The sequence below is a fragment of the Martes martes genome, assembly GCF_963455335.1.
Source record: "Martes martes genome assembly, chromosome: 9".
Lineage (NCBI taxonomy): Eukaryota > Metazoa > Chordata > Mammalia > Carnivora > Mustelidae > Martes > Martes martes.
Window position 1 is genome coordinate 114,003,571 of NC_137896.1, and position 13,427 is coordinate 114,016,997.

Consider the following 13,427-nt stretch of genomic DNA (forward strand, 5'->3'; position numbering starts at 1 on the left):
AGCCACCCAGGCGCCCCTTGAATGGATCTTTTACCTTTGCTTGATTTTGTCATACCGTGCATAGAACATTTAGAAGATATTTAATTGCATTATGCAGATCTTTTGAATGTTGACATTCCATCATACAGTGCCAAAAAATCACATTTGTTAATATCACCACAAATATCATCAGAAATATCTTTAATTATTGGAAAGCTGTCCATCTCACAGTGATAGCAGTTTTGCAAGAGTCTGATTTTCACTTAAAAGCTTCAGTTATGTCTTAGGCAATGTTTTCTTTGAAGTGGCAGGCCTATTTTGTTCATTTTCTAGAGAGTTTCTGCCAAATACCTAAATTGGAATAACCGTAATTTGTCTACAGTCATTATTTGAAGTAAAAATTGTGTTCCATGAAAAAAAAAGTTTGGTTTAGATCACACTCATAATCACACAAATGTTTTCCCCATGACATAATTCAGTATATTGCAAAAGTGCTTTATGCATTTATCACCATTAATTTAATACATTTTGTTGTATAGAATATTTTTATAAAACTGTACTCAGAGTTCAAGATTTAATGAAAGTAAGTGAAACTGGCCTAAAAAACAAACAAAAACCCAACAAACCTTGGTGTGGGTGAAGGTAAAGAACACATGACTAGCTGTACATTTTGATTCCATTACCGTGATCACAGTTCTTATGTGCCAGTGGTTTACCCAGGCTCATTTTTGTACCATAAGTACAAATGTCAACACAGTGGAAAAGGCAAATAAATTCCTGATTATTACGAAGATAGTTTTGATTTTGTGGGCTCCTTGAAAGGGTCTTATGGAATCTACAGTTCACAATTTGAGAAGTTCTGTTATACAGGGTGATTGGATTTAGTTTATGTGCTGCAGAAGGAGCACAGGGTGATTGGATTTAGATCATGGGCATTGGGGAGGGCATTTCTGAGGAAATGATTTTTAAGCCAATCCAAAGGAACAGTAGCACTTGTGAAGGCTTTGAAGTAGGCTGAGTTGTGTTCCAGTCATCAAGGAACTGCAAGACCAGTATATGCAAACTATTGTGACCAGGGGTAGGGGTGGGGAAAGTCGTGCAAGATGGGGCCAGTACATTTGAGACTTCAGAACCCATTGTAAGGAGTTTACATTTTATCTTCTGATTAGGAGAAGTCATTGAAAGACCTTTTAAGCAGGGGAGTGATGGGATCTGATTTATGTTTAAAGGAGTACCTTGGTTGTTTAAGGAATTTAAAAAATGGTATATTTAAGTAAGTTCTTTCTCATATTTATTGTTGCAGTGTCTTTTCCTGTTACTGAAACTTTAATTGAAAACCTGGAACTTAGGATGTACTTAGATAGTAACTTGATTTTGATTCATATCTTTCAGAAAGCCTTTCAGGGTAGAAAAAAGAGGAAAAGGGATCTGCTTTGGGGCCAAATGACATTTAATTTAGTTAAAATATCTCTACTTGCCAGGAAACATCTTTAAAAAATTACTTATTTTCCATTATTTAGAATAAATAGTTGAATATTTATGAGGGCAGATACTTAGGTAGCTTGTTAATGGGTTGCACAGGCTATACTTCTCATAGTAAGTAACTCTACAAATGTGAATTCTCTGGAGGTATTATACATAAATTACATTTATTTCTAAGAGAATACTTCGTGACTTTTTCCCTTTTTTTTCATATTAAGGGTTTTTTTTTTTACATGTGTGACAGCATGACAACAGTGATGATATGCTAAATTTATTAGTTACTCATTTAAAGATCAAGTTCTTTGCAATTAATTGAAGGGAGAGAAAGTGGCATTGCTTCCAATGCCTATATTACTCATTTTTCTCCAAAATATTCCTGAGGCCTTGATGTTAATGGATCTAGCAATCTAGCTCCCCCCAAAAGAAAATGCATTATTTTTTTTTTTTAAGATTTTATTTATTTATTTGAGGGAGAGAGAATGAGAGAGAACATGAGAGAGGAGAAGGCCAGAGGGAGAAGCAGACTCCTGGTGGAGCTAGGAGCCCAATGGGGGACTTGATCCCGGGACTCCAGGATCATGACCTGAGTTGAAGGCAGTCGCTTAATCAACTGAGCCACCCAGGTGCCCGAAAATGGATTATTTTTTATTTACATTGTTAATTTTCTTTTTGTTAGCATATAGCTAACAAAGAGACCCATTTTGAGATTACTACTAATAGGTGCTCCCCCCACCCTTCTTTTCAATGATGTCTAGCCTATTTTTGGTTTATTTTTGGGTTTATCACTTATGAAGATTTCATATTGTTATGACCTAAACCTCTTTTTCCTTGTGTTGCATATGAGTGAGTTTCTGTTAGGATGGAAAGAATTGAGTACACAATTGGCTAATTCAGATGGTGGGAGCTCTTTTCTCCACCAGTCTTATCTTTTCATGTGGGTTGGGTCTGGCAATAAAGGCCAACAAAGTAAATTGTTTGGTATTGCAGGGGACAGTTAGGCTTTCCAAGCTGACCTTTGGTGTTTATTTCTGGAGTAGTGCTCATATTTTGGTCACTATTAGAACCTTGTTACACTTACCTAGAAATGTATCTTGTCTTGAGTTTAAATTGATGTTTTATTTTATTTTTTTTTAAAGATTTTATTTATTTATTTGAAAGAGATCACAAGTAGGCAGAGAGGCAGACAGAGAGAAGAGGGGAGGCGGGCTCCCTGCTGAGCAAAGAGCCCGATGCGGGGCTCGATCCCAGGACCCTGAGATCATGACCTGAGCTGAAGGCAGAGGCCCTAACCCACTGAGCCACCCAGGCACCCCTAAATTGATATTTTATTTTATTTATTTATTTTTAAAGATTTTATTTATTTATTTGACAGACATCACAGTAGGCAGAGAGGCAGGCAGAGAGAGAGGAGAAAGCAGGCTCTCCACGGAGCGGAGAGCCTGATGCGGGGCTCTATCCCAGGACCCCAGGATCATGACCTGAGCCGAAGGCAGAGGCTTTAACCCACTGAGCCACCCAGGCGCCCCTAAATTGATATTTTAAAAGTCATTTCATATTTTAATTATATATGCTGGATTTCCTAGGAGTGTTCTGATTTTAAATATTCTGTTCCTCTGTCTTGTCATAGAAATGCATTCCTCAGTCATAAAAATGCCTTCTTTTCATACTTGATTCTTGGTTCATGTGATACTTGTCCTTGGGCAAATCATCTAAACACAACCATTATCTGTGTCCCTCATTAGACTTTAATTTAAAAAATTGTGATGATGTTTATATACTCTTAAGACAGGAAAGCATAATGATATCTCTTTTGTTCATTTAGGAATCTAAATTTGATTTGATCTCCCCCCCCCCTTTTTTTTTTGGAAATGGCTGTTGACTTCGCTCATAGTGGTGATGATAAGAAGTGAGTATTAGCAGTGGAGGAGGAAGGGGATGAAGAGAGATTATGGTTTTGACTAGGAATGGCCTGTGGATGAAGTCTTATGTTTGCGATCTGTGACATCTTGAGGAAGTTTTGGGACTCTAAACTGAGAATCTCTGTTTTTCTTATCCACATCTTCCTTACCGTCTCTTCTCCTACCACAGCAAGTAACATGTAGCAGACAGTGAGTTAATTTTCTTAGCTGTAATTGGATTTTATGAAAATAAATATATCGCCTAAGCACATTCCTTATCTTGTAAGTTTTTGGTATGAAAGAACTAGCTCATGTCTTAGTCTTTGTCCATTAATTGAAAAATGAGTATAATTAATTTTTTTCTAGGTACATTTTTCTAGCTTATCATTTATTCTTTCTCATAGTTTTGGTTTTCAAATCTGTAAGTTTGTATGTGTGTGTTGGAGAAAGATTTTGTTCATTTGAATCTGGGAGAACAGAAAATGGGTAGTTTTGGAATTTAGATTGTAGTGATATTTGAGATAAAAGGAGGGGAAGTTAATTTTACTCTTGATGTCAAGATAAAGGAATTGTAAAGATTTAAGCTATAGTTTAGCCCAGTTCTTTTCTTTAGCTACAGTGCAAATAACACATAATCAAGTTTCTTTGTTTTTGAGAATGACTTCTATCTACTTGAATGGGAACAGAGAAAGCTTATTATACAGAATTTTTTCTCAACAAGATTCCTTTTTTCTCTGCTATGGTAGAAATGTGGAAATAGCTTTATCAGAATGGTTCTTTGTAATGATATTTTATAGGGAGTTTTAGAAATTATACTATCATGTAATTTTACTAAAGTGGTGGTGGATCTTATGAGGCAAGTTTAGAACGTGTTAGAATTTTGGGCTTTTATTTATAGCTGAAATGTTTAAATTCAATGAATATAGCTATTGAAAACCTTCTGTATCCTGGACATTGTGAATGCAGAGATGATTTTAAACGTAGCAGTTGATTTACTGTAGGTCAATAAATCAGTAACTAGTATGCCCAGGTGTTGAAAACGGTTCTTTTCTTTTTTTTTTTAAATGGTTCTTTTATTTTTATTTTTATTTTTTTTTAAGATTTTATTTATTTATTTGACAGACAGAGATCACAAGTAGGCAGAGAGGCAGGCAGAGAGAGGGGGAAGCAGGCTTCCCACTGAGCAGGGAGCCCAATGTGGGGCTCTATCCCAGGACCCTGAGATCATGACCTGAGCCGAAGGCAGAGGCTTAACCCACTGAGCCACCCAGGCGCCCCCTTAAATGGTTCTTTTAAAGGCCTTTCAACAAAAAGACAAAGATAAGGAATTGAACTTAATTAACTGAGGAGCAAATCAGTTGTGTGTATAGTAGTTCTCTGGCCCTCTTATAATAAACTGCCACGAAGTAGGTGACTGAAAACAAATTTATTTTGTCTCAGTCTAGAGGCTAGCAGACCCAGAGGAGGGTGCTCTTAGGATTGGTTTCTCCTGAAGCCTTTCTTCTTGGCTAGCAGATGGCTGTCTTCTTGGTGCTTCTTCCCGTGGTCGCCTCTCTGTGCATGTATGCCCTTGATATTTCTTCCTCCTCTTATAAGAACACCAGTCATTGGATTCAGGCCTTACCCGAATAGCCTCATTTTTACTTAATGTTCTGTTTTAATACTTTATCTCCTAAAATGGTTATATTCTGAGGTACTGGCGTGGAACTTCAACATAAATTTTAGGAGTACATAATTTAGCTCATAATAGTAAGTAATGAAATCAGTCAAGAAAGAAAATGGTGCCACATGTGATTTTTAAAAATTACTTATTTTTTCCCCTTTTATTTAATAAGGTTTGTGTAGAAGTACAATTGTTCTGTGCTTTTTGTTGTGTATCTCCTAGCCGGAGAATTTTCATCCTTGGGCCTTCTCATCATGTGCCCCTCTCTCGATGTGCACTTTCCAGTGTGGATATATATAGGACACCTCTGTATGACCTTCGTATTGACCAAAAGAGTAAGTATATAGACATCTTAGAGCTTTTAAAGGGCTAAAGATTATTTAAAATAAGTTAATTTAAAAAATTAAAAATATGAATAGTATAAGTAAAATCTCAGTTTTAAAGATAAAATTGATTTCAACTTATCTGCAAAAAGCAAAAACAAAGGTAGAAGATCTTCTGTATGCCTTATAGACAGCCAGAGTTTTTTTGCCAGCTGTAAAAATCTGTCAGGTCCATTAGTCTCCAGACTGTTCATATTACATGTGTATTCAGGGAAGTGTCTTGTACTCACTGTACCATGAAGACAAGCAATTAGTACCCACTACAACTTGAAGAAAGATTCTGGGCATGTTAGTCTGACTCTGTGTATATCACTTTCCTCATTGTAAATAGGTCATGGTGACAATGCCTTAATTTCTTCTCAGATGATTTTTATGGGGGGGAAAGTGAGACACTGAAACAAAGGTGCTTCATAAATCTTGTGTATTTTATTTTTAAAACGTATCTCTTACTTTGTTACATAGCTTTTATTTAGTTCGTCTCATTTTATACATTGAATATGTAAATTAAAATCTTTTTACTTTATAATAGTATTTTTGGAAGAGTGGGAAGCATCATTTTAAAAATGTAGAACAGTACAGAGAATAGCAAAACAAACATTCTTGTACTTACCATCCACAATTGACTCAGAGTTTTCCCCTTAACTGAACTCAATTTGCTTTCTCAAAAGCCATCTTCATGAGCTTGCTTTGTATTCCTCCAGTTCATCACATCAGATTTCAAGTATGTTGGGTGTTTATTGTTTCAAGAAATCTTGGAACAAATTCTTTTCTAGGATGAAAGAAGCCATTTGCAAAATTGACAATCACCTCTTTTTCTTTATTTTTTGGGCCCAATTTTCATAATTTGGGGTTTTAATTGTTACTGAGTATTAGTAATTTGTTGTTAGAATAATTTTTACTAATGAAGCTGGAGTATAACCAGCCTTATTACTCCCTGTGATGCTTTTAGGGAACACACTTTATTTTTAAAACCTTGTTGGGGCATTCAGAAAATTTTGGTTTTGGATAGCTTCCTAGTAAAGGAATGGGTGATTTTTAATCAGGCAAAACTGAGCAGAAAAAAAGTCATGCCATCATTTGTTTCTTTAATATTGGTAAACCCGTTTAAGGATGTAGTTATAAAAATGGTTCTGTTCTATGACAAAACAAAAATATTCTTATATCACTTTTTTACATATTAAATTTCATCTTACTATATCACATCTATTTTTAAGTATAATTCATCAGAAGGGTCTGAATTACTAGATCATTTTAGAATTATTTATGGCATGGTATTATGGTGAATTTATGTTCTGGTCTGTCCCAGAAGCTTAATTTTTAATTTTGAAGGAAAAAACATGCTTAATAGGAATTTTCTGTTCTTTGTGTGGCAGGCATCTGAGATGGGAAATAATAATCCCACAGATTTTATAATAAAGTGAAACAAAACTTAAAAACTGTATTATGAGCCTCATGAGTAGGTGGAGCAGGGGCTTTGCCATGTTTTACTGGGAGTTCTAATCAACTGTGTTCTTGCTGGCATGTGCTGGTTGAAATCAAGGGAAAGCTTAGACCCAGAGGTGATTTTAGATGTAATAAAAGAACTGATGAACGTTTTAAATGATTATTTTTATATAGCTGTGCAACATATGAAAATGCTGAGTAGCCATCACATGTATTATTGCTTTGTTTAGTTTGTAAAAAGCTAGTTTTTTTCTTTTTTAAAGATAAAAATGAAGGAAAATATGTGATTCTTCTGTCTCTTGCCAAAGCATGTAGTATTTTGTTACTGAGTGGAGTCTCACAGAATAAGGATATACATTAATATATTTGTTTTACTATATTTTGAAATCTCTTTAGTTTACGGAGAACTATGGAAGACAGGAATGTTTGAACGCATGTCTCTGCAGACAGATGAAGATGAACACAGTATTGAAATGCATTTGCCTTATACAGCTAAAGCCATGGAAAGGTATATTGATTAATATAAGAAATCCCAGAGAAATCACAAGTATTAAGTTCTTTGGAATTATTTTCACTGGGTAAAATAATCATTAGGATAAAGAGATTTAACATTTTTTTTATTATTTGAGGGGTGGCTGGCTCAGTTGGTAGAGCCTACAACTCTTCAATCTCAGAGTTGGAAGTTTGAGCCCTACATTGGTTCTAGAGATTACTAAAAAACAAAGAAATCTTAAAAAAATTTTACTATTTAAAATGATATAAAATTTTGAGATTGGATATTTCTAATGTTGATTGAAGTTGGTTTTGAGTAGTTTGCCTATAAAGGCTGAACGTGTGAATTGACATGGTTTTTTTATTAGGTGATAATGTTTTAAAAACCTCTGTGTGCATTTATATGTGAGTACGGGGGTGTGTGTGTGTCTGCCTTTTATTTTATTCATTAGACATTTATCTCAGAATAACAAATTCTTTTATGCTATAAGTAAGTAATCAAAAATTTTAGATTTGGAGGTAACATTGGAGCTCATTTATTTCAGCTTTATGCAAAGTACATGAATATTTTTTATGATATACTTGACAAATTATTATTTGGTACTTGCTAAAGGTCTTCCAGTGATAGGATGCCCATAAGACTATTAAGTAGGATGAGGACAGGGACAAAACCTATTTTATTCTCTACTTGTATCCCACTGCCTAGCACAATGCCTATTAGGTAATAGTCAGTAATTTATTTTGTAAAATGAAAAAGTTTATTTATTTAATTTATTTAATATTTTAAAGCTTTTATTTATTTGTCAGAGAGAGAGAAAGAGCAAGAGAGAGCACAAGCAGGGGTAGCAGCAGGCAGAGGGATAAGCAGGCTCTCTGCTGAGCAAGAAGCCCAATGTGGGACTCAATCCTAGGACCCTGGGATCATGACCTGAGCCAAAGGCAGTCACTTAACCGACCGAGCCACCCAGGCATCCCTGAAAGAATTTTTTAAAGAGCTTTCTTCTTTTAGAGCAATATTCAAATTAGAAAGTCTTCCTTTTGTAGGTCACATTTGTTTAATTTTTTCAACCATTTCCTTTACATGGACTTAATATTCCATATTCAGTTTGACTAGTTCTTAATATGGTGAGATTATTCCTTCTCTGGATCTGGTCATTTTATTCTCTTAGTTAAATACATGGTGTACTATATAGGTTTACAGTAAATATTTGTTAATTAAATGTACTAATGAAGTCCAAGATCACATTAATATTTTTCATGTTGATATGGCTTACTTGTTATTGGGTAATACCCTTGTGGCCAGCTAAAGCCCAAGTCTTTTTCCTACAGTTACGTTGGATTATTTTCTCTTTTGTACTTTTGTGGTTTCTTTTTAACTCTCAATTACTACTGTTTAATTTTTTCTTGTTGGTTTTAGTCTATTGTGGCAATCTTTTTGGATCATTTCCACTCCAAATTCTGTTAGGAAAAGGTTATTTAATTTCCATCTATTCACAATGATAACTGTGATGCATTGTGTAAACCTGAAGAAGTTTCCAGAAAATCAGTGTGATATTAAATTATAAGCAATATAATTTTAGGTTAATTGTGTTTTACCACATTCTAATCCTTTAGAAATTGTTAAACCAATATATGCTGTTTATTTCCTGGAATGCTACTACAGTCAGATCATTCCATTCTTCAATTACATAGAATAATAGAAAACTTTTGTTATTTCTTGGAATGTTTGCATATTTTATCATGAGAAAATATATCTTAGACTTAATAAGGCCAACAATATCCTTAAGGGACTTTTAACAAAATAATATTTTTGTTGTTATTTCAGAGGTAAAACATGTAATGTTGAAAATTCAGGAAAACAGAAACTTAAAATCAACCAAAATTCTTGTTCATAATTCCCCCTCTATTAAATAGTATTAAATAACCACTGTTAAGTATATCACTTCTCAAGAGATCTTCCCTCTCTCCCAGATTACATTTGCATCTCTAATACTGACTCTTAGAAAGTACCTAGTACTTTTCCTTTGTAGTCTTTGCTGTACTCGCTACCTGTATTAGTTGTCCATTACTGTGTGAAAGATTGCTTCAAAACTTAGTGGTTTAAAATCACAGCTCTCATTCTATAAATTATTGCTCACAAATTTGGGGTCAGGAGTTTGGGCAGGGGATACCTTGCTTTGGTCCATGAGATGTTGACTTAGGTAACTTGAATGGGGCTAGTTGATCGAAAATGGCCTTGGTGCTAGCTTTTAGCAGAGGCACCTCATTTCTTCTCTAGGTGGTCTATTTGCTCATCAGCCAGGGCTTTTCTCTCATCTTGGCTTCTCTCTAGAAGGATAACCTGGATTTCTTTACATGGTGATTTAAGGTAACCAGAGAACAAAAACAAAAGTTCTTAGCCTCTTAAGGCCTCAGCCTGAAACTAGACAGCATTATTTTTATCACATTCTTTTTTTCAAAGCAGAACACATTAGCCAAGATTTAAGGGATGTAGAAATAGATTCCACTTCTTGATGGGAAGGAGTAGCATGTGTAAAGTCAGGAATAGAAGGAATTGTTGGTAGCCGTCTTTGTAGATGGACTGTATCACAGTTGTTCTAATGGACAGTATGGTGTCTCTCCAACGTGCAGTACTCAGTCCTCATAAGATGCCCAGAAGTCTTGTTCAGTTAGGACCTCAGTTTCAAAGTCCTTTCCTTATGATCTACATTAGGTCAGCATGTGGGTGAGGATTTCTGGGTACACCTCCTCTTGATTTGGATACCTGTGATCTAAGAAGACGAGTTTTACCCCACCCCCACCCTCCATTCACTCCATATACAATTTTGAGACAGGAATTAAAAAAAAAATTTTTTTTAAAGATTTTGTTTATTTGACAGAGAGTGAGAAAGCATAGACAGGGGGAATGGCAGAGGGAGGGAAGAAGGGAGGGGAGAGAGAGAGAGAGAGAGAAGCAAGCTTCCCACATAGTAGGGAGCCCCAATGAGGGGCTTAGCCCTAGCACCCTGGAATTATGACCTGAGCCAAAGGCAGACACTTAACCAACTGAGCCACCTAGGCACCCCGAGACAGGAATTCTTAACCACACAGTAGATACTCCCAGTGGAGAGTGAAAGAATGGGAAGCATTATAGCAGCCTCTGGTCCAAAGCAATTCTGAAATCTAATCAGGGAACAGAGAATGTTCTTTGATTAGGTCTTGGCTCTGACTTTTGGTAGTGCTTACATAATTCTTTACTTTTCTCAGCTCTTGGCTTGGTCTTTTGGGCTTTTGCCTCTACTTGCTGACTTATTTTTACTTCTCCATATGAAATGGGCCTTGTTTACACCTGAGTAGTCATTTCTGTCTGATTCGTGTATGTGACAGTTTGAAAACTTAAAGGCCTCTTTTCATTTGGGACTATGTTTATTTTAGTCTAAACATTGTGGGTCTTCTGTGTGTCAGATTATAAGTGCATTCCATTAGGCAATAGTCACATCCACATCACAGTTCTGTGAGTGACAGGACTCTCTCTACTTTGGATCCCAATTTAGGGTCCTGTAAGGTTCTTAGAAGCCCTTTTGCCTACCTAAGAGAGAATGTAAGCCCTATCTTTCTGTGGTCTTAATAAAGGATTTTATAGATGAGTTTTTGATTTGATGATTGTGTGCCCATGACTTATTGGCAGTGCTCTGGATTTGATCTTTGTCTTCATGTCATTTCTTTGACCGTCTTTTGCTCTCTGTAAAGGCTAGTGATGAGAAGCAGTTATTTTCCAACCAAGCAACTCCTGGTTAGAAATATTTCCTTTAAATTCTGCTTGTAATTCTTTAGCTCATGTTTTTCTTCTTTTACCTTCACATACTTGGCTATAAAGAAGCCAGTGACACTTTAAATATTTTACCTAGAGATCTTAGCTTATCTATAGGTTCGCTAGGTATATTTTTAATGTTCTAAGTTATTTTTACTTGTGATCATTATGCTAATTGTTCTGCCAGTTTATAATATGGGCAACTCTTCTTCTGGCTTTGTGCAGCAGTTTCCTTACCACTCTAACAGGGCCCTGTCTCCTCCTTGCCCTTCCAGCTTCTGCCTGCCTCAGTGTCCTCAAAGCCAGTGTTTCAGGTTTCTGTTCCATTAGCACCCTTTTCAAGGACCACTTTTTATCTCATGTACCTATGGTAGTATGACAAATCACTTCAAAGTGTCTATGTTTTTTGCTTATGACTCTGTGAACTAGAAATTTGGTCAGGGGTGAGTGGTGCCAACTTGTCTCTGTTTCATCTGCTGCCAGGTGAAGTAGGCTGACTAGGCTGAAGGCTCGTCACTTCTTTACCTCATTTCTTGTCTGGGGCTGCGATGCTGGAGCTACTGAAACACCTTTGTTCTTGTCTCGGTGCTCTCCATTTCACCTGTTGTCATTGTCCTTCAGGGCCTCTCTCTTCTCATGGTGTCCCTCTCCTCAGGTAGTCGTGGACTATCATGAAGTACATGGCAGTAAGAAAACAAAACTAGAAACTTTCAGACATCTTACTGTGTGGGATTGGAATTGGCACAGTGTTACTTAGGCCACATTTTTCTCATCCAAGCGAATTGCAAGGCTAGGTTCAAGGGGAGGGAAAAAGAGATTGTACTTTTGATGGGAGGGGTGACCTGGGCATTCAGAAGTGGGACGAATTTTCAGGGATTATACTTAAAGGCAGCTTGCTACGGTACCACTGTAGTTAAATAGCTCTTTTGGTGATTGCCTGCATATGTCCCCCTTCCTTGATAGTTCCCTAATCTGTTCCCTGCCTGAGGACAGCTAGTCTTCACTGTACTTTCTGTGCCTAACACAGGACCTCTACACCAAAGGATTCTCATAATTAATTGTTAAATGGAGTAATAATGATCTTCCCATTATTAAATATTAAATATTTTTCCTAAAATGAGTTCAAATGTTCTTATTAACTCTGTTTCATATTATGAAGCTATTTCCATGTCATTTTTACTCCTATTTATTGAGTACACATAGAACTTTCTAGAATATGTCTATATAATACTTTCATCAATTGACCATTTAATTTTCTAACTTTTCTTTCATTTTTTTCACTATAGTCATTACAGATTTTTAAATTAAATACCTAAGGTAGTCTTTATAATTCTCTGTGTTATCGTAAATAGATTTAAAAATAATCATTAGAACTTTTAAAAGAAATAATGAGTAGTATAAAGGTGAAAACATGAAATGATCCGTAATCTCCTTGCTTAGTTAACCCTATTGTCATTAAAAAAATACTTGTACAGTACTGTACGTGGCTTGAAAATGTAAACAGCATCAAGAAGTATAAAATGGAGAATTAAAGCCTCTCTGCCAGTGTTCATTTGATAGTAAACCAGTGTTCACTAACAAGTGTTCATTTGATAGTAAAAATTGTTATGTATATACTAACATATATATGTACGTATGTTTGTATTATCTGTGTAAGATTTATATATACACATACTTATTTGTGTAGATTAAGATATGTAAATAAGAGATCATATCTTACATACTTTATTCTGATCCTTTTTTCCATATATTATCTATACTATTGAAATGCATAATTTTGCATTGCTTGTAATTGTATTGAGAGAGTTAAGTTAGGATATGTAGAAACCATCTATCTTGAAAAAAAAAACTGGTTAACTCTGAAGTTTAATAGCACTGGATTAATAGCATTTTATATTCTTTTTTCTTGTTTAGTTATCTTTAACATCCCCCCACGTGTTCCTCTCTCTGTATTATTCCCATTCCTGTTTACTGTTTGTTTACAGTTTAAAATTTTAATGAATTGTTTTGGGTAATTTATATGCAGTAAAATGTACTCTTTTTTTTTAAAGACTTTTTTTTTTTTAAGATTTTATTTATTTATTTGACAGGTAGAGATCACAAGTAGGCAGAGAGGTAGGCAGAGAGAGAGAGAGAGGAGGAAGCAGGCTCCCTGCTGAGCAGAGAGCCTGATGTGGGGCTCGATCCCAGGACCCTGGGAACATGACCTGAGCCGAAGGCAGAGGCTTTAACCCACTGAGCCACCTAGGCGCCCCAAAATGGACTCTTTAAGGCATAGGAATTCTATGAGTGTTGAC

General features: G+C 35.7%; 1 protein-coding gene across 2 annotated transcripts in view; it reads left to right on the forward strand.

Moving 5' to 3' along the window:
* Window positions 1-13,427, forward strand: part of MEMO1 (mediator of cell motility 1) — a 116,689-nt gene that overhangs the window by 72,248 nt on the left and 31,014 nt on the right. For both annotated transcript variants that reach the window (XM_080812877.1, XM_080812876.1), the window contains 2 exons: window positions 5,245-5,357; window positions 7,245-7,356. In XM_080812877.1, coding sequence (XP_080669003.1) covers window positions 5,245-5,357; window positions 7,245-7,356 — 225 coding nt within the window. The remainder of the gene's footprint in view (window positions 1-5,244; window positions 5,358-7,244; window positions 7,357-13,427) is intronic.